General features: G+C 60.5%; 8 protein-coding genes across 8 annotated transcripts; 4 read left to right on the top strand and 4 right to left on the bottom strand.

The window, feature by feature from the left end:
- Positions 1–437: 437 nt before the first annotated feature.
- On the bottom strand, positions 438–3,844 carry GGTG_11107 (hypothetical protein). Its single transcript, XM_009228987.1, has one exon. The coding sequence runs from the start codon at positions 3,598–3,600 to the stop codon at positions 580–582; it is 3,021 nt and encodes a 1,006-aa protein (XP_009227251.1). The 5' UTR covers positions 3,601–3,844; the 3' UTR covers positions 438–579.
- A 227-nt stretch (positions 3,845–4,071) lies between these two features.
- On the bottom strand, positions 4,072–6,910 carry GGTG_11106 (cytochrome P450 3A5). Its single transcript, XM_009228986.1, has 6 exons — positions 6,140–6,910; positions 5,627–6,041; positions 5,143–5,546; positions 5,038–5,059; positions 4,783–4,965; positions 4,072–4,720 (listed from the first exon to the last, which is right to left on the bottom strand). Exons 1-6 carry the CDS (start codon positions 6,332–6,334, stop codon positions 4,335–4,337), a joined length of 1,605 nt encoding a protein of 534 aa, XP_009227250.1. The 5' UTR covers positions 6,335–6,910; the 3' UTR covers positions 4,072–4,334.
- Positions 6,911–7,847: 937 nt separating this feature from the next.
- On the top strand, positions 7,848–9,704 carry GGTG_11105 (MFS transporter). Its single transcript, XM_009228985.1, has one exon. It carries the CDS (start codon positions 7,973–7,975, stop codon positions 9,542–9,544), a length of 1,572 nt encoding a protein of 523 aa, XP_009227249.1. The 5' UTR covers positions 7,848–7,972; the 3' UTR covers positions 9,545–9,704.
- Positions 9,489–11,039, bottom strand: GGTG_11104 (3-oxoacyl-[acyl-carrier-protein] reductase). The gene is made up of 2 exons (XM_009228984.1): positions 10,444–11,039; positions 9,489–10,378 (listed from the first exon to the last, which is right to left on the bottom strand). Exons 1-2 carry the CDS (start codon positions 10,503–10,505, stop codon positions 9,661–9,663), a joined length of 780 nt encoding a protein of 259 aa, XP_009227248.1. The 5' UTR covers positions 10,506–11,039; the 3' UTR covers positions 9,489–9,660.
- On the top strand, positions 10,531–13,305 carry GGTG_11103 (hypothetical protein). Its single transcript, XM_009228983.1, has 3 exons — positions 10,531–11,894; positions 11,986–12,237; positions 12,317–13,305. The coding sequence occupies exons 1-3, from the start codon at positions 11,508–11,510 to the stop codon at positions 12,722–12,724; spliced, it is 1,047 nt and encodes a 348-aa protein (XP_009227247.1). The 5' UTR covers positions 10,531–11,507; the 3' UTR covers positions 12,725–13,305.
- On the bottom strand, positions 12,880–14,024 carry GGTG_11102 (hypothetical protein). Its single transcript, XM_009228982.1, has 2 exons — positions 13,660–14,024; positions 12,880–13,576 (listed from the first exon to the last, which is right to left on the bottom strand). Exons 1-2 carry the CDS (start codon positions 13,957–13,959, stop codon positions 13,112–13,114), a joined length of 765 nt encoding a protein of 254 aa, XP_009227246.1. The 5' UTR covers positions 13,960–14,024; the 3' UTR covers positions 12,880–13,111.
- Positions 14,025–14,126: 102 nt separating this feature from the next.
- GGTG_11101 (hypothetical protein) lies at positions 14,127–14,558 on the top strand (the record flags this gene model as incomplete). The annotated part of the gene is made up of 1 exon (XM_009228981.1): positions 14,127–14,558. The coding sequence occupies one exon, from the start codon at positions 14,127–14,129 to the stop codon at positions 14,556–14,558; it is 432 nt and encodes a 143-aa protein (XP_009227245.1).
- Positions 14,559–14,796: 238 nt separating this feature from the next.
- Positions 14,797–17,272, top strand: GGTG_11100 (ATP-binding cassette protein; the record flags this gene model as incomplete). The annotated part of the gene is made up of 4 exons (XM_009228980.1): positions 14,797–15,447; positions 15,515–15,730; positions 15,804–16,477; positions 16,546–17,272. The coding sequence occupies 4 exons, from the start codon at positions 14,797–14,799 to the stop codon at positions 17,270–17,272; spliced, it is 2,268 nt and encodes a 755-aa protein (XP_009227244.1).
- Positions 17,273–17,504: the final 232 nt, after the last annotated feature.

Here is a 17,504-nt window from a genome sequence, read left to right as displayed (position 1 = left end):
CCGCATACTGTAAAAGTCATGGGCTGATGCTTCACGTGCCGTGCTAGGGGACCCCTTTCCTGCCCAGGAGGAGGCTCGGCTTCCTTGGAAGTTCCACACACACACACATACCCCTACCAGGACGGACTGCCACGCGTAGACATAAATAGCGCCCAATGTGGCCCACACATGTGCGTGTTGGCTCAACAGTCTGGCAACTTTACCGCTGAGTTTCTTGGCGAGTCTCTCTAAAGGAAGGGGCGCATGCTACTGTATAGCAGACTGAGGCAGGCGGAAAGTCCGATTGTCAGTGAAGAGGTTCGTTCATCCTCTGAACAAAGCAAACGGCCCAAGTTGTGGCACCCGCAACAGCCGTCGGCACGATAAAACATGGTGTGTTGCCTCACGCGAGAGACCCAAGTCCATATATCATATTGCACCCTAAAGTCAAACAGAAATGGTCTTGTATCATTCAGGTTCTTCCAGGTCTACCTCCTGTATGCCTATAAACTCCGTGGGTTATCGAGAGAAATGCATCATCGCACGCTTGCCCATTTTCTTCCCTCCCCTTCCCTTCCATATTGTCCACATATCCGCCCCTCATAGCTCCTCGTGAACCCTCGTCTTCTCCTTGGGTGCTTCCTCCTTGCTCGCCTTGCCATCCTCGGCGTTGGGGTCCACTCCCATCTGCTTCAGCAGCTCCTCAAGCTCCTCCTGAGTCGGCATCTTGCCGTCCTTGCCGAGCTCAATCTTGACCGGATCCTGCTTGTCGCCGCCCTTGCCCTTCTTGGCCGCCTTCTTGGGCTTGCTCTTGGACGATGTCTTCTTCTTCGCCTCAAAGTTCTTGACCCCCTTCATCGTCAGAGCCATACCGGCCTTATCCAGCTTGGCCCGCCGCGAGGTCAGGTCGGCGACAAGGAGGACAGGGTTGTCAGTCTCGGCCAGCTTCTTCTGCTCCGCCTCCTTGCCGTCCAGCCACGACTTGATCGTCTTGTGCAGCTCCTCGAGCTCGACGAGGTCTTCCATCGTGTACAGGGGCGGGACGGGTCCGCGCTCCTTGACAACGTCCTCCATGGTTGGCGTCTTGGTTGTTGACTTGGCGTCATCATCCTCCAGATCGTCAAAATCGCCCTGTGACGGGGCGAGCGTCGTCGAGGAAGACTCTGAGCTGGTCGATGACGAGGCGGCCTCTGCCGACTTGAAGGCCTCGTAGTCGGAAATTTCCTTCTTGATGTTTCCGACAAACTTGACCGTCTGCTCCAGCGCATCCTGGAGGCCCGCGACGAGCTCAGGCCTCTTCTGGTTCTCATCGATCCTATTCTGGATCGGGTCGGCAATGGCAGTCAGCTCCTTGAGACGCTTCTTGAGTTCCTCCTTGCTGGCATCGACACCATCGCCGTAAAGCCATTCGCTAGCATCGCTGGCCAGCTTCTCGAGGCTAGAACGCTCAGTCGCGGTCGAGGCCTTGATGAAGTTGTCGTTCTCAAGCAAGTCCCTGGCGCGGTACGTGAACCCCTCGAGCTGGTTGAGAGCCTCATCCCTCTGCATGCGTGCCTTGTCCGATGCTTCAAAAGCCTTCAGGCGGTCCTTGAGCGCTTTCACGTCCGCCTTGGACAGTTGCGGGATACCCGCCTTGGTCAGCTCGTGCTGGACGGGGATCGACACCGTCTTCTTCACAATCTTGTTTGCAGCCTCGTCGGCAGCGACAGACGCAGAAGAGCCCGCGGCCGACGAGCTGCTAGATCCCTTGGCGGATGACGAGCTCGACTTGGTTGACGAGGAGGAGCTGCCAGAGGCCTCGCCGTCAATCGGCTTCTGGTCGTCCTTCTTGCCAAACCCGAACAGGTTTTTGACGCCGTCAACAAAGCCCTCCTTCTCCTGGACCTCAATCTCGCATTGGAGAGCGGCCTTGACCACCTCGACCTCGCCATTGTCCGCGCTCAGCTTCACGCTGACCTTGAACTGGACATCGGCAGGCTCGCACGAGTACTTCTCCTTGAGCTCGGCGACAGTGGCCGTCAGGTTCTTGGTCGTAAGCACCTTGGTGATGGTCTCGACGTCGGAGCCGGTCTCGGGCGCCAGGGGCGGGAGCTGCTGATAAAAGTCGACTGTGAAGTCCTCCTTGTTTGTGAAGGTAAGCTCCTTGGGCGGCCCGCCAATCTGCGCCACGCTCGACCAAAGACGCTGGTGCTGAGCCTTGCCGGACTGGCTCTGCCACCTCATTCCCGTTGTGTAAGGGTTGCAGTCCGCGACCCGGATCTCCTTGACACGGAAGCTCGGGCTGATCTCGGCGGCCCTGAAGCCGGCGCCAAACACGGCGGCCTCGTCGGCGTTGACATTGGTCCGCAACCTGTCGGCATCGAAGAGCTTCTCCAGCTCCTGCTGGACAAAGGGCGTGCGAGTTGCGCCGCCGTGCAGAACGACCGAGTCCAGCTGGGCGGCATCGAGGCCGGCCTTGCCGAGAGCCTCCTTGACGACAGCGACGACGCGCTTGGCGTGTTCCTGGGCCATCGTCTCAAAGTCGGTGCGCGTGAGCTTGTACCTGAAGTCAACGTCATCGTACAGCGCCTCGAAGCTAGCGCCCGTGGCTTGGTTGGCGCTCAGGACGTGCCTCACTCGCTCTGCCTCCTTGGACAGCTTTGCGATGGCGCGGCCGTGAGCCTTGACGTCGGAGACGGTGGCAGAGACCTTCTTGGCAGCAGGCGACTCGGTGAACTGGGCCACCATGTCGTCCAGGATCAGATAGTTCAGGGCGTCGCCGCCCAGAGTGCGATCCCAGCCGTTGCTCAGGACCTGGATCTCCTGGACCGTCTTGTTGAACTTGCCGACGTCCTTAACGGTCCGGCTCTGGAACTTCATGATGGTGGCCTTGGCGGACCCGGCGCCCATGTCGAAGACCATGTGATGCTCGGGCTTGGCGCCCTGGTTGATGTTGGGGAAAGTGCGGCTGGTGGCATAGTGGAGACCGACGGCGAGCCCGTCACTGATGAGGGACAAGACACGCAGGCCGGCGAGTTCGGCGGCGAGCTCGACGGTGCGCTTCTCCTCGGCGGTAAAGAAGGGCGGCACCGTGATGACGGTCGAACGGACGGTGGAGCCGGCCATGGCCTCGGCGTTCTTCTGGATGCTCTGGAGCTCCATGGCCAGCAGCTCCTCGACGAGAAACGGCTCCTCATCCGGGGTGAAGGCGCCGGGGCTCTTGAAGGTGGCTGTCTTCCGCAGGCTGTGGGCGCCGAGCTGCAGCGCCGGGTGTCGGGCGGCGTACTCGGCGACGATGGCGGTGTCCGTGGGCAGGCCCAGGAGGGTCTTCAGGTTCGGGTAAACGTCGCCGGGGTAGCGGGCGGCCAGGGCCATGGCGTCGGAGCCATACGCGCGCTCGGGGTAGGACCCGGCCTTGGGGCCATTTTGCGGGGGCTTGAAGGCGACGGCCGAGGCCTCCTTGCGGCGCGAGTCTTTGGTCAGGACAATGTCGAGGGGGATGCCGGGCTTCACCAGCGAGGCCTTGAAGTACTCGGTGCCCAGGTCGATGCCCAGCACGGCGGACACGGCCAGGACATTGGAGGAGAAGAGGAAGACGGAGCAGAGCAGCCTCAAGAGAGGCGTTATGGGTGCTTTCGCCATGGCGGCGGCGGCCGGCGGGGTATCTGTGTTTGCAGGGCCGCCCCGCGGAGTCGGAAATTGAGTGCTAGGAAAAGGCAAGGAAAAGGGCAGGGTCTATTGGGCCAGCAATTGCGCGCCCATAGATTGGAAAGTGCAGTCGCTGGTGCGGACCAAAAACAACTGCTCGCTCGAGTTCACCGGTGAAGGGGAAGCCAAAAGAAAATGCCAAATGGGTCGAGGGCGGCGGGCGGAGGTCCAAATAGGGCGTCTCGTCGATGGCCCGCCAAGCTGTGATGTGGCCTCAAGCTGAGCCGCCCTGCTGTGCCTGGCGGACGGTGGGACGGTGCGGTGCAATGCGTGCGCTACAGTGAAGTACAGCACGCAGCCTGCCCCTGTCCAGCCCAAAAGGACACCTGTGGTCACAAAAGACTGCCTCCGAGGTGCCCCAATTAAGATGTTGATTGGCGGAAGCTGCGGATCAAAGGATCCACCTCGCCCCTCGATGCATCAAAAATAGCTGAGGCGCGGCTGGACTGTGCCAGCACCGACATGACACGGTGCATCAACTTGCTTCAGGCTCGGCATCATGTAATTCCAGACAGATCGATGGGATTCTTTTAGTCACTTGTTACGTGAATTCCCTGGCCTTGCGGCCTCACCCACACGCCCAGAATACTACAAAAGCATCAGGCCAGCTGGCCTCAAGGCAGCAATGATTTTCCTGCTTTGCTTTGACCTCTTTCCCCATCTGCAGGCTACATCTCCAGCCGCCTCGCCCTGACCCTCAGCTTGCCCTTGGGCTTCAACATCACCGTCGGGTTCTGGAACTTCAGGGCAGTGTCCACCGGCTCGAGGTGAAAGGCACGGAGCAGCTCGCACAGGATGGCCTTCATCTGGAGCATTGCTTGTTGCCTGCCAGGGCAGATGCGTGGCCCATTGTTGAAAGCACCAAACGCATAGGGACTGGCCGCGTCCCCCTCGAGCCTACTCCAGCGGTCTGGATCAAAGGTGTCTGCATCAGGACCCCAGACCTTGGGGTTGCGTCCAATATTGGCCGGCGAGATGACAATCGAGGTGCCCTTTGCGATCGGGACGCCTTCGATCACCATGTCCTTTGCTGCTTCTCGGAGCGAAACAATCGCTGCGGTCAAGCTGTTAGCAGAGTGGCCGCCTCAGCTGGGCTGACACAATCTAGGAGCTTACTTGGCGAATACATCCTCAAGACCTCTTTGATGAATTTGTCCAAAAAGGGCAAGTTCTCCAACATCCCCGCGTCGATATCGTCGGTAACCGCCAACACCTCGACCCTACATCGCTCCTGCATCTCTGGTCTTGCTGCTAGTTGAAATATAATCCACGTAATGGCAGAAGACGACGTGTCATGTGCTATAAGCAAAAATGTATCCATGTTAGTAACGAACAGCAAGCCTCGGACATGTTGTATTGACAATAACTTACCTGCGCCGACGAGTTCAAGAAGCTAGTGTTGTTCAGGGGTCTGGTCAGCGTCGAGCCAGACACCTCCAGCATCCCGCTTTGGAAAAGGACAAGACGAAGACTCACGCCATTTGCGATCTCGGACTCGCTCAGTTCACCTTTGCCGAAAAGCGACTCTTCAAGCATGAAGGTCGTTAGGTCACGGCGCGTATCGGACACATCTTCGGCGTCACGCCTGCGACCGGCCGCCCTTAGATTCTCGGCCCTCCGATGCGCTACGTCTTTGATCATGCTCTGAATCGTAAAGTTCGCCTCGAGCCACTTCTTGTTGCTTTTAAGGGGTAGCCAGCGCATTGGAAGCCCCATGGCATTCACGAACCATATTATCATGCTGAGCTTCGATGGCTGCAGAAGGTTATGATAAGCCTCGGCGAAGCCCATCGACGATGGCGACTCCATCTGTGCCAGCTCCACCCCAAGGACAGTGACCACGATCATCTCTAGGAGAAGCTCGTGCATACTATACTCGACTGATGTAAAATGGTGAGGACTCTGACGTTAGCAGGCCTCGTCGTCTTGGACCGAAGGGATAGCCTGTAATTGCACTCACCTTCCCAGACACCGTCGCCTCCAGCGTCCAGCCCAGACTGAAGAGAGTTGACCCAGCCCCTTGCCTTCTCCTGGAAAACAGGCACCAGCCTGCGGATTTTGGGTAGGGACATGGGCCCAGCCAGCGCCCGCCTTCGCCTCTTGTGCTCTTCCCCTTTGGTGAAGAGGAGCCCGCCCGGGATGATCTCGCCAAACAGCCTATTGAAGAGGTCGGATTTGACAAAATCATTGCCGTGGGTTCCCAAGACCTCCCGCTGCGCTGCAAGGCTGTTGACGATGAGGAGCTCCTGGTTGCCGACGCTGAGCTGACGGATGAAAGGCGCGTCGGGCCATTTCCGAGCCCATTCCTCATACAGGTCATGCGGGCCTGCCGCCATCATTAGCCTGGCCGCTTGCCCGACGAAGAAGTGGTTGTCCTATTAGTCGAGCGGTCTGGCGGTTAGCTCAGACCCTGTACCTCCAGCACGCAGACAGCCGGGCATAACCGCGGCAGGCCTCCTCCATATATCCATACCTTTGGACCTGGGAGATGCCGCAGCGGCGAGACAAAATGGGGATATATGCAGATGCTGTACATCTTGGTAAGAAGGCACTGCGCCAACATCAACCCAAGCCAAACCTTGACCGCTGATAAGCCGAAAAGTTCATCCTTGGGCAATAGGACGACTGTCTGCAGCGCCGAAACGACTGCTATGACGTTGAGATCCATGGCTGTGGCTGTGGCTGTGGCTGTTTTGCCCTATGTCGGTCTCGGTGGTATCATGTTGGGGACGAGAGAAGGCTTCTGTGCTGACATGTCCTGTACGGCATCTTTTATAGCTACACCTGGAGGGCCAGCTGGGCGCAGTTGACCCTGGGGAATAGCTTGGGATTTTTACGCACAGCCGAATCAAAAGTCGCCATGTAGAATGTTGCCAGTTTTCGGAAAGCGAAATGGTCCAATTGGAGTCCACGGTTGTTCTCAATTGCCGTGGGGATATACGAGGGCGAGCCGGTGAGTGGTCCAAGCCGCCGTTGTACATCATCACAGCACATACGATGGGGGCTCGACGTTTTGCCCAGTCACTAATGGTGTCGTCTACAGGAACATGGTCGCTTTTGGGATGCAAGGGCTGAGTAATCAGTAATCGCAAACCCCGAGGCCGGTAAAGAGGTTGAACAGTACAAAGCCGGGCTGCCTGCCACGCGAGTTCATCAATGCGCCTCCAAAAATCGATCAAAGACGAGCTCGCAGCGCCAAGGCCGCCACAAACGGCGCTTGGGCGCATTCCTTTCATGGGAGGATCTATTCCCACGAGTGACGGGCATGCTCCGAGCAGGCTCCGGCCAGCACCCATTTCCCGTGACCCAGTGAGTAACTGGCCCCTCGGAAATGCTGCCTCCACAAGTCGATCCAGGCAGTCATCTGGACCAGTCATTAACGACACCGGCCGCCGGATTTTCTTTGTCGTATCGGGAAATGCGGAGAAGCAGGGTCGGCGGGGCGTCTGCGGAGAAGCCCCCTCCCACGAGGCCTCGCCGATTGGCCGCGACCGGAGAGCGCAGGCTGAGAGCCCACTGTGACAAACGAGGTAGAGTGTTGCGTACCCAGATCGTAGGTGATAACGGCCTTGGGAGCGCGGGCAGGTCTGGGCTGGCGGGACCCACTGGCACCGATAGCAGAAACCCGGCCGTTTGGGTAACGCTTTTGACAATGGGAAACACTGGAAACCGTGTTTTTTTTTCGGCAGAGTTCTTTCCCACGAAATTGCCCCGGGCATCTTCTTATCTCACCTACACCGCGTTCATCTCCGTCGTCATGACCGCCCCGCTATCCGTCATGGCAGCACACCACGCGGCTTCCGACGCCAGCGACCTGTCCCCCTCTTCCCCCCTCTCTCCCTCGACCTCGCCCGCCAATTACAGCCTAGAGGATGCCGAACCCGGCCTCTAGTCCCCATCGAGCCGCAGATACATCGCTCGCCAAGTGACTCGCGCGGCCCCGGACGACGGCAGCGCGACCCCACCCCACGTAGCACCCTAGACACGAATCGGGGATATGTCGCCCACGGCTGCGAGCATGCCTGTGAACACTGGCGGCAGGGGCCGGCTAACGATGGTCGGACCCTGCCATTCAGGTCCTGTCAGTCCCTGAGGCTTTGGTTACTCTGAGCATGGCAATTCCGATCGGGGAGTGTGGGTGGCATCCCGCATATCGTATAAGAGGCTTTCCGAATCCCACCCAGCCTCTGCCCTCCAAAGCTGTGCTTTTACCCTCCCTAGTCGCCGTCTCCCCTGTCAGAGGAAGTTCATCCACACAACAGCCTCACAGTAAATTGGGTCACAGCAGACAAGAACAGCAATCGCAATGTCCGACCCCCGGGACAAGGTGGACGGGCTGTCTGTGCCATCCAAGACGCCCGCCGATATGGACGCGGCGGAAAAGGCAACAACCGACAGCAAGCCCGAGAGTGTGACGGGCGTCGGCGTCGTCCTAAGCGGGCCCGCCGCTACCACCGCCGCGACCTCGGACCCCTTCAACATCGACCCCAAGGCGGAGCGCTCGCTGGTATGGAAGTTCGACCTGCGGCTGCTGCCGGTGCTATCCGTCATGTACCTCTTCAACTCGCTCGACAAGAGCAACCTGGGCAACGCCAAGACCAACGGCCTCGAGAAGTCGCTGGGCCTGCAGGGCAACGACTACAACATCCTGCTCTCCGTATTCTTCATCCCCTACGTCCTCACGGCCCCGTTCCTCGGCATCGTCGGCAAGAAGTATGGGCCGAGCCGCGTGCTGCCGTGCATGATGTTCTGCTTCGGCATGGCCACGCTGCTCGTCGTGGTGACGCACAACTTCAGTGGCCTCTTCGCGCTGCGCTGGTTCCTGGGCATGGCCGAGAGCGCCTTCTTCCCCCTCGTCATCTACTACCAGACCATGTTCTACCGCCGCGGCGAGCTGGCCCGCCGCCTGGCCATCTTCTACGCCGCCCAGAGCATCGCATCCGCCTTTGGCGGCCTGCTGTCCTTTGGCGTCTTCCAGATCCAGGGCGGCGCCATCGAGCCGTGGCGCTACCTGTTCGTCATCGAAGGGGCGGGGACCGTGGCATTTTCCGTCTTTGCCTTTTGGTACCTACCCCTGTCCGCGTCCGAGGCGCGCTTCCTGACCGAGGACGAGCGCCGGCTGGCCCACCACCGCATGCAGATGGATAGCTCGTCCGTCGTCAACGAGAAACTCAACATCCGCGAGTCGCTCTCCATCTTCAAGCACTGGACCTCGTGGCTCATCCTCGCAATCCAGATGTGCCTCGGCGTGCCGCTGCAGTCGGTCAACCTGTTCCTGCCCCAGATCGTGCAGCGGCTCGGCTACGGGCCCGCAAAGACGAACCTGTACACGGTCGCGCCAAACGTCACGGGCGCCGTCATGCTGCTGGTCCTGGCCTTTGCGAGCGACTACACGCGCCTGCGCTTCCCCTTTGTCGCCCTCGGCTTCCTCTTCACCTTTGTCGGCATGGCCGTCTACGCCGGGCTCGACGACGTGCTGGGCAGCCAGCAGATGGTGGCCTACTTCGCGTCCTTCATGATGACGTGGGGCACGTCGGCGCCCAGCGTGCTGCTCGACGTGCTGTACAACAACAACATCGCCCACGAGGGCAAGCGCGTCGTCCTGACCAGCATCGCCGTGCCCGTCGCCAACCTCATGGGCGTCGTGAGCTCAAACATCTTCCTCAACAAGGACGCGCCAAAGTACCTGCCCGCCCTGGCCACGACGGCCGCCTTCGGCGGCCTCGGCGGCCTGCTCACCGTCGCGCTGGGCCTGTACATGATGTGGGACAACGGGAGGCGCGACGCGGCCCAGGGCGTCAAGGTCAGGCCCATCGACGTGCCGACGGAGAAGCTGCGCGACGGGCCGGCGTCGCCCGACTTTCGGTGGTGCTTGTAAAATTAGACTGGTGGCGCGCTTCCTTTTCATATCATGGTAGAGATGAGCTGGTACCTAAAAAGAACACAACAAAGCTCATACATAGTAGACGGCCTCTAAATACATGCGCATCTAGATCACTTTAGCCCTCCGCTAAGCAGGATGCTCTGCCCCGTCATGTAGCCCGTCTGACACAGCATCGTGACCACGTTTGCGACCTCCTTGGGCGTGCCGAGGCGGCCGACGGGTATGTTCTTGACGTCTCCCGGCGTGCCCTCGACGTCGCGCGGCCCGCCGATCATGCCCGTCTCGCCGATCATGGCGGGGGCGACGTCGTTCGCCGTGATGCCGTCCTTGGCGTAGCGCGCCGCCAGGTTGCGCATCATGCCCGACAGGCCGCCCTTGCTGGCGGCGTAGTGGGGCCCGTTGATGCCGCCGCCGACGGCGGCGATGGACGACACGAACACGAGGCGGCCCCAGCCCCTCCTGGCCATGGCGGGCACGCAGTGCTTGGCCAGCACAAAGGGCGAGCGCAGGTTGACGCGCACCATGTAGTCGAACTCGTCCAGGTCGATGTCCTCGATGTACGTCTTGCGCTTGCCGTAGCCGGCGTTGGCCACCAGTATGTCGGGCCTCCGCGCCTGCAGCTGCTCGATCTCGTCGAACAGAAAGTCAAAGTCCGGGTCGTCGTTGGTGCCCATGTCTATGCGGTGCACCGAGATCTTGGCGTCGGCCCGCGCCGGCGCCGCCTCCAGCTCCGTCACCAGGGCGTCGATCTTGTCCCGCGACGACCAATACGTGAGCGCGAGGTCGACGCCCAGCGCCCAGAGGTCCTTGGAGACGGCCGCGCCGATCCTGGGGGTGGTCAGCCATTCGGGGGTCTTGTTTTACCTCTGGGAAGACACAGGATATAAACACACCCTCCAGAGGCACCCGTAATGAGGGCGAGTTTGCCAGACAATACACTGCCGTCCTGCGCCATGGCGACTCGATTTGTGTTTGGGTGATGAAAAGGGGTTATCCAGGCCAAATGAACCGATAGTGATGGCTCTCCGCTCTTCTTACACGACTCTGTCTGACATCAACACTAACGATGGAAAGACCACATGGGACGAAGTGGCAGGCGGGGGCAGCATCAATGGGACAGCATCAATGGGACAGAAACAACTACGAAAAGCAGTCAGGCAGGGTGTTGTGCCGGTTTCCCACCTTCCCCATCATGCCACTGGGCCTCGATCCTGTTTTAACGGGGTAAATCCACAGCCTGCTCCATCTGCCATCCCCGCTAGGAGATGGAGGGCTTGATCAAATTGCGTGGGCGGGGCTGATGAGGGCAGGCGTGAGCTTCACTCGCACTTGCCTCCACCAGCCTTCATGCTCTCATTCATGCCCGTGTCAGCGAGCAACATGGACCTTGCGGGCTGCCCAAGGTGGTAAGCAGCGTGGCAGCCCAATCTGACCAGACTTCGGTCGCGTCGTCTCCATCTCGCCTGGGGGCTGGTGTCGTGCTGAGCGCGTGTTTTTATCGCCACTAGGCGGCGCCCAAGTGAGACCTGACCCCAGCACCCCAGCCAGGCGACCCCGGCAAGAGCGACCCCGCCTGTCGAGCTGAAAGATTGATTTGACGCAAATCGAAAAATACATTTAACCCCCAGTCAGTGCGCGCGCCGCCACCAGCTCCAGCCGCGCGCTCGCTCGAATTCTAACCCCAAACTAAGATCCTGCCAGCCAGCACCAACAGCCAAGGGTCGGGGTCCTTGCCACCCGACGCTGCTGCCTCCCACTCGCCGCTCGGCGCCATCATTTCCCCTTTGCGACCGCGCCCGCATTCCTCCGGTTGGGGCGAAGCCACTGACCCAGGTGCCCAGCCACCACCGAGCCTCGGGGCACACCACAGCTCCTGCCCTCCCGCACGCCCGTGCTCTCCCCCGCCCAGCAGCAGAGACACGCAGCAGCCGCCAGCCCCCTTCCGGAAAACACATAAATGGCCGGCACAGCGTCACCCAGCGCGCCAGGTCCCTCTGTCGCCCCACCACCTCTCCCGTCAGGCTGGATCGCGCAGTGGGACGAGTCCACGCGCAAGTACTATTACGTCGAGCTTGGCACCGGTCGCTCGCAGTGGGACGTGCCGACGCAGCCCGCGCCCACCGCCATCAGCACCCCGGCCAACAGCTCCGTCAATCACCCCTACGGCATCCCCCCCTCGGGCGCATCCCCCGCCCAGCAGCCGCGCATAATAACTCACCCCGACGGTAGTCAGACCATACAGCACGCAGACGGCAGGCTGGAACCCATCCTCCCACCAGGCACCGCCGGAGCACTCGAGGGCACCCGCGGAATGGACGGACCTAGTGGTGACAGGGGCCTTGGCGTAAGCTTCTCTCCTGCCCGTCTCACATCTTCTGGTGGGATCCGGTATCGCCTGGATGCGGGCTGTCTAACACGGTTTATCTACACTCTAGTCCTTTGCACAAAACGCTCTCAACTCATTCGCCGGTAAACAAGGTGGCGGCGGCGGCGGCGGTGGCGCTGGCAACTTCGGCGGCAAACTCGTCAGTGGCCTTGCCTCGAGTTTGTTTTCGTCTGGCGGGGACAAGCCGCAGCCCCAAAGCTACCACGGCGCGCCGCAGACGGGGCCGCACTCGTCAGGCGGTCTCGCGGGTGCTGTCATGGGAGGCGTCGCCACCATGTTTGGTGGGAGCCAGGGAAAACCGGTACGTTTTGCATGTCGCATCATGAGTGATGATATGCGCCGGCTGGGCTGACCGGTGACGACGAGCTGCAAAACAACAGAGCGGAAACTTTGGCTACTCCAATGCTGGGCCTGCTAGCTACTCGGGCACTGCGCCTCCGATATCCTACCAGCCACCCTCTCAACCTGGCACATCGCCCACTGCCCGCTCCGCCCCGGCCCCCCACTCGCAGCCTTCCCCGTCGTACCATCAGCCGCAGCAGTCGCCGTCGTTTCAACAACCACAGCACTCACCGGCATACCAGCAGCCTCCGCACCAACAGCCGCCGGCCCCGTACGGAGGCTACGCGCAACGATCCACGTACGGAGGTCAGCCGCAATACGAACACCATCAGCCTCAACCTCAACCTCCCTATGGCGGCCAGCATCAGTACGCTCACCAGCCTGCTTACCCCGGCCACCCTCCTCCGCCCAGCCAGCCAGGTTATCAAAGTCGTCCACCATACTAGTAATCGAGATATGACCCAGCGTTCTATCGGCAGGGACGTTATTTAACAATATACCACGTTTTGAGGCATCGGTGGCAAGAGAGCGAAAACAGCGGGGGATACTGCTTGGGAGCTTGCCACTTGACCATGAGGTTCTGTCAAGAGTCGAATTTGAGTTCGCTGGTTAAACATGGATTAAATTCTGGAACAATAAAATTTCGTAAGGTGGCAATGTAGTGCCTTGAACTTTCTTATGTGACATTTCCTATGTAGTTTTCCTCTGTGAGATTTCTTATGTAACTTTCCTATATAAGCTTAAGCTTATTCTTATTTCTCTTATTATTCTTATTCCTATTCCCCCCGTCTTGTAGGTGCGACTGCCATCTTTTTTGTGGTGGGCGTGGCGGCTCACTGCTCCTTCTTGGATGACTGCGGCCGGGAGCCGTCGACGGCCAGCTTCTGTACCCAGGCCGCGGCCCGCTGGGCAACGAACCAAAAGATGGCCGCGACAAAGAGGACGTACACCACGGTCGGGGCAAGGGATTGGGGCAAGACGTTCAGGATAAATGGGTCCAGGATGATGTCGACGTGCACGGGCGCCACGTTGCTCATCAGGGTCTGGTTGTCGGTGTAGTAGTCGGCGGCCGCAAGGATCTGGAGCAGCAACATCGAGGCCTGGTGTTCCTTGCCTCTGGATTGCGGGCTCGTTTTCCTCGGCTTTCCGGGCTTGCTGCCTTGCTTGTCCACAACATCATCTTCGGCCTCGTCCTCTTGTATGCGTGATGAGGAATACTCGGCCAGGGACGAGATCAGGGCTGGGGTTTCCCACACCACCGGGATCTCATACGCTTCCAGGGTGAATGCGGTTGGTTGCTACAGGTTCGCATGTCAGATCATGTCATGCAGGACAACCAGTCATGTATACGCCTAAAAAGAAGAAAGCGAATGTGCCCTACAGTGGCGGCCCAGCACACCCTGACCTCGTAGCGCTGGCCAGGGGTCAGGTCGTCGAGCAGGAGCCATGTGGCCCTCCCCCGGCTGCCGCTGGTGCCGTTGGGGAACTCGGCCTGGAGGTGGGTCCTGACGGTCAAGTCGGCAGCCGGGCTCAGCACGTCGAGGCGCAGGCTCCCAAAAGTCGGGCCCTGTTGGGGCATGTTGATGGTCTCGGGGCCCAGGAATATCGTCTTTTCCACATTTGCCGTGGCCTGCCGCGTGAGGGCGAGGGCGCCCAGCAGAAGACTCAAAAGACCGGGCATGGCTGGCGGCGCATCGGTGTTAGTGCTGAAGGGGGGGGATAAGGATAAGGAGGCGGAGGGCGATTTCATGTGGTGCGGTGACGAGCACGCAAGCCACTATTGAAAACGGAGTGCGGGCTGCCACCGGCCACCAGCCACACATGCACGGGCCAATCACAGCCCGCCCAATGCAGCACGCACGGCCCACACCCCCGGATTTGGCGCCCCCAGACAATCACATGCGTTCCGGCGCCGCGGCTCAGACGGTTGAAGCGTGCGGCTCCGTTTTTTTGTGGTTGTGTGGGGACGAGTGTGGAAGCAGCCTACCCCCCGGTTGGAGGGCGCACGCTGACGCCAACCCGCCTGCCGAGGGAATGGGAATGGTGGACGAATTACGGAATTGGGAGCCGCAACAAAAACACAGGCCAGCTCGGGAGACCTTTGCTAGAGCTGCTCCGTTTCGACTGTTGGCTCGTAGCGCCGCCCTTGTACAGACCACCATGCTGGGAGCTGGCGCGCCTCTTCCTTCTTCTCTCTTGAATCTCGCCAACGTTGAACGGCCACGCGCCACCTCGCCAGCTCCGAGAACTCCCGCCTCGGCCGTCAGCGACACCTCCTGACCCCCAACCACCTAGCTCACCGTCGAACCCGGACCTTTCGGGAGACCCCCGCCTCCTTCTCCCACCAGCCGACGAGCCTCCCACCTGATCCTCGCCTCATCTCAAACCACCATCGCGCGAATCCCAACGGCAATTGACCGGGCCTAGAAGCCACAGGTCGCGCGCGTAGCAGTGCGAGAGCGAGGAAGAGAGAGAGAGCGAGAGGCGGGTGGGGAGGAAAAAAAAGGCCAGACACTAGATGGCGGCGCAGTCCAAGCTTTCGGCGCGGCTGGGGGCGGCGGCCGCGGCGGCGTCGGCGTCGCCCGGCGCGACGGCGCGCGCTATCGTGGCCCAGCTCACGCAGACGTACCTGTCGCACCGCACCCGCATCTCGCGCGCCGTCTACCTCACCCTTCTCGTCGCCCTCGTGCACCGCGTGCGCGCCGCCGTCGCCGAGCAAAAGGCCGCCTCGCAGCGCGAGCGCGAGGCCCGCGACGCCGACACGGGCACGTCGAGCCTGGCCGCCGACGACGACGAGGACGAGGGCGACGACGTGGAAGGTGGTGGTGATGCCGCCGCCGCCGCCGCCGCAAAGGGCGGCAAGAGGGGGCGAGGAGGAACGGCGGCGGCGGCGGGCAAGAAGCGCAAAAAGGTGGAGCTGAACCGCGAGTTCTTCCGCTCGCTGCTCAAGCTGGTCCGCATCGTGGTGCCCGGCTGGCGTAGCAAGGAGACGCGCCTGCTCATTAGCCACAGCTTCTTCCTGGTAGTGCGCACGCTCATCAGCCTCAAGGTCGCCGCCATGGACGGCGCCATCGTCAAGAGCCTCGTCAAGGGAAACGGCAAGGAGTTCCTGAAGCGAATCGTGTGGTGGATGTTGATTGCTGTGCCGGCTACCTTTACCAACTCCATGGTGCGTTTCTTGTCTCTTCAGGAACTAAGACGGATGGCGCACACAGCTAACCATATCGTGTCGACAGCTCTCTTATCACCAAGCGGAGCTCTCCCTCAAGTACCGGACAAGGTTAACGCAGCACATACACGACAAGTATCTGTCCAAACTCACATTTTACGGCATCTCGGCCCTGGACGACAGGATAAAGAACGCCGACCAGCTGATTGCTGTGGATGTTGCCAAGTTTTCCAACAGTTTGGCAGAGGTATACAGCAACTTGGCCAAGCCGCTCCTAGACATGGTTCGTATTCCGCTTCCCATTTTCTACCTTGCTGTCCACTCCTTGGTACAAATACTAACGTGCCAACCAACAGACAATCTACACTCACTCTCTATCAAGAAGCGTGGGTGGCGAGGGCGTCGTCTTCATGTCGCTTCTGGTGCAGCTCTCTGCCAGCGTCATGAGGGCACTGACGCCGCCGTTCGGCAAATACGTGGCCGACGAGGCCCGGCTCGAGGGCGAGTTCCGATTCCAGCACTCGCGCCTGATCGATCACTGCGAGGAGGTGGCGCTCTATGCGGGCCACGAGGCCGAGAAGAATACGCTCGACAAGGGCTACTTCACCCTGATCAAGCACGTCAACTACATCCTCCGGCGCCGCTTCTACCACGGTTTCATGGAGGACTTTGTCATCAAGTACTTCTGGGGCGCCCTGGGCCTGATGCTGTGCTCGGTGCCCGTCTTCGTCAAGCTGCCTGGCCACGTCTCCATGAACATGGGCGACCGCACCGAGAGCTTCGTGACCAACCGCCGCATGCTGCTGTCTGCCTCGGACGCCTTTGGCCGCATCATGTTCTCGTACCGCGAGGTCATGGAGCTTGCGGGCTACACGTCGCGCGTCGCCTCACTGCTCGGCGTCATGGACGACATCCAGGCCGGCCACTTCAAGAAGAAGCTGGTCTCGGCCTCGGGCACCGAGGACAACGCCGCCGTGCTCAAGGGCCGCGGCAAGATTGTGGAGAGCGAGGATATCGAGTTTATCGACGTGTAAGTGCATTCTATTCTCAACCACCAGCTGCTAGATACCCCCTAGGATACTGACCCAGCCTCGCTAGCCCCATCATCTCCCCCAACGGCGACGTCCTCGTCAAGGCCCTGTCCTTCTCCCTCAAGCAGGGCGACCACCTCCTGGTCGTGGGCCCCAACGGCTGCGGCAAGTCGTCGCTGTTCCGCATCCTGGGCGGCCTCTGGCCCGTCTACGGTGGCACTGTCCACAAGCCGGCTTTCACGTCCATCTTCTACATCCCGCAGCGCCCCTACCTGTCGCGCGGCTCGCTGCGGCAGCAAATCACGTACCCGGACGGCCTCCGCGCGGTGCGGGCCAAGGGCGTCTCGGACGCGGACCTCCTGGCCATCCTCCGGATCCTCAACCTCGAGCACCTCGTCGACCTGTACCCCGAGGGCTGGGACGCCGAGGCCGAGTGGCGCGACGTGCTCAGCGGCGGCCTGCAGCAGCGCGTCGCCATGGCCCGGCTCTTCTACCACCGGCCGCGCTACGCCATCCTGGACGAGTGCACCTCGAGCGTCACGCTCGAGACGGAGAAGGTCATGTACGACAACGCAAAGGCCCTCGGCGTCACCCTCATGACGGTCAGCCACCGCCGCAGCCTGTGGAAGTACCACAGCCGCATCCTGCAGTTCGACGGCCAGGGCAACTACGTCTTCACCGGCCTCGACGCCGACGCCCGCCTCCGCCTCGAGGACGAGAAGGAGGACCTCGAGGTCAAGCTGCGCCAGGTGCCCGAGATTGAGAGGCGCATTGCCGAGCTGACGGCCGAGTAAGGGTGTGTGTGTGACCACGTGGGAGTGGTTTGCATTGAGATGTTGGTTATTTTGGTTTTGTCGTCCTTTTGCTGTATGTATGTATGCATGTTTGTTTACCTATTTCACCCACCGTGGTCTTTTGAGAGCCTACCAAGCATCATATTTCATCTTACATGCCACTCGTAATCCCTTCTTCCCTGACCTGGTAGCCTTGGCTACGCTATAGAAACCAGCTGCCCTCAGCCAATCT

The sequence above is a fragment of the Gaeumannomyces tritici genome (genome assembly GCF_000145635.1).
Source record: "Gaeumannomyces tritici R3-111a-1 unplaced genomic scaffold supercont2.6, whole genome shotgun sequence".
Lineage (NCBI taxonomy): Eukaryota > Fungi > Ascomycota > Sordariomycetes > Magnaporthales > Magnaporthaceae > Gaeumannomyces > Gaeumannomyces tritici.
The sequence above is the reverse complement of the archived record's forward strand: the minus strand, read 5'-3'. Positions and strand labels throughout refer to the sequence as shown.

Bases quoted from the DNA above. Each gene is read 5' to 3' on its own strand.
- GGTG_11107 (XM_009228987.1), bottom strand. From the start codon at position 3,600: ATGGCGAAAGCACCCATAACGCCTCTCTTGAGGCTGCTCTGCTCCGTC.
- GGTG_11106 (XM_009228986.1), bottom strand. From the start codon at position 6,334: ATGGATCTCAACGTCATAGCAGTCGTTTCGGCGCTGCAGACAGTCGTC. The intron at 4,966-5,037 runs GTAAGTTATTGT...TTTTGCTTATAG, and splicing joins TCTTGAACTCGTCGGCGCAG to CACATGACACGTCGTCTTCT. The intron at 4,721-4,782 runs GTAAGCTCCTAG...GCTTGACCGCAG, and splicing joins CTTGAGGATGTATTCGCCAA to CGATTGTTTCGCTCCGAGAA.
- GGTG_11105 (XM_009228985.1), top strand. From the start codon at position 7,973: ATGTCCGACCCCCGGGACAAGGTGGACGGGCTGTCTGTGCCATCCAAG.
- GGTG_11104 (XM_009228984.1), bottom strand. From the start codon at position 10,505: ATGGCGCAGGACGGCAGTGTATTGTCTGGCAAACTCGCCCTCATTACG. The intron at 10,379-10,443 runs GTGTGTTTATAT...GACCACCCCCAG, and splicing joins ATTACGGGTGCCTCTGGAGG to GATCGGCGCGGCCGTCTCCA.
- GGTG_11103 (XM_009228983.1), top strand. From the start codon at position 11,508: ATGGCCGGCACAGCGTCACCCAGCGCGCCAGGTCCCTCTGTCGCCCCA. The intron at 11,895-11,985 runs GTAAGCTTCTCT...TCTACACTCTAG, and splicing joins GTGGTGACAGGGGCCTTGGC to TCCTTTGCACAAAACGCTCT. The intron at 12,238-12,316 runs GTACGTTTTGCA...GCAAAACAACAG, and splicing joins GTGGGAGCCAGGGAAAACCG to AGCGGAAACTTTGGCTACTC.
- GGTG_11102 (XM_009228982.1), bottom strand. From the start codon at position 13,959: ATGCCCGGTCTTTTGAGTCTTCTGCTGGGCGCCCTCGCCCTCACGCGG. The intron at 13,577-13,659 runs GTAGGGCACATT...GCGAACCTGTAG, and splicing joins GGGTGTGCTGGGCCGCCACT to CAACCAACCGCATTCACCCT.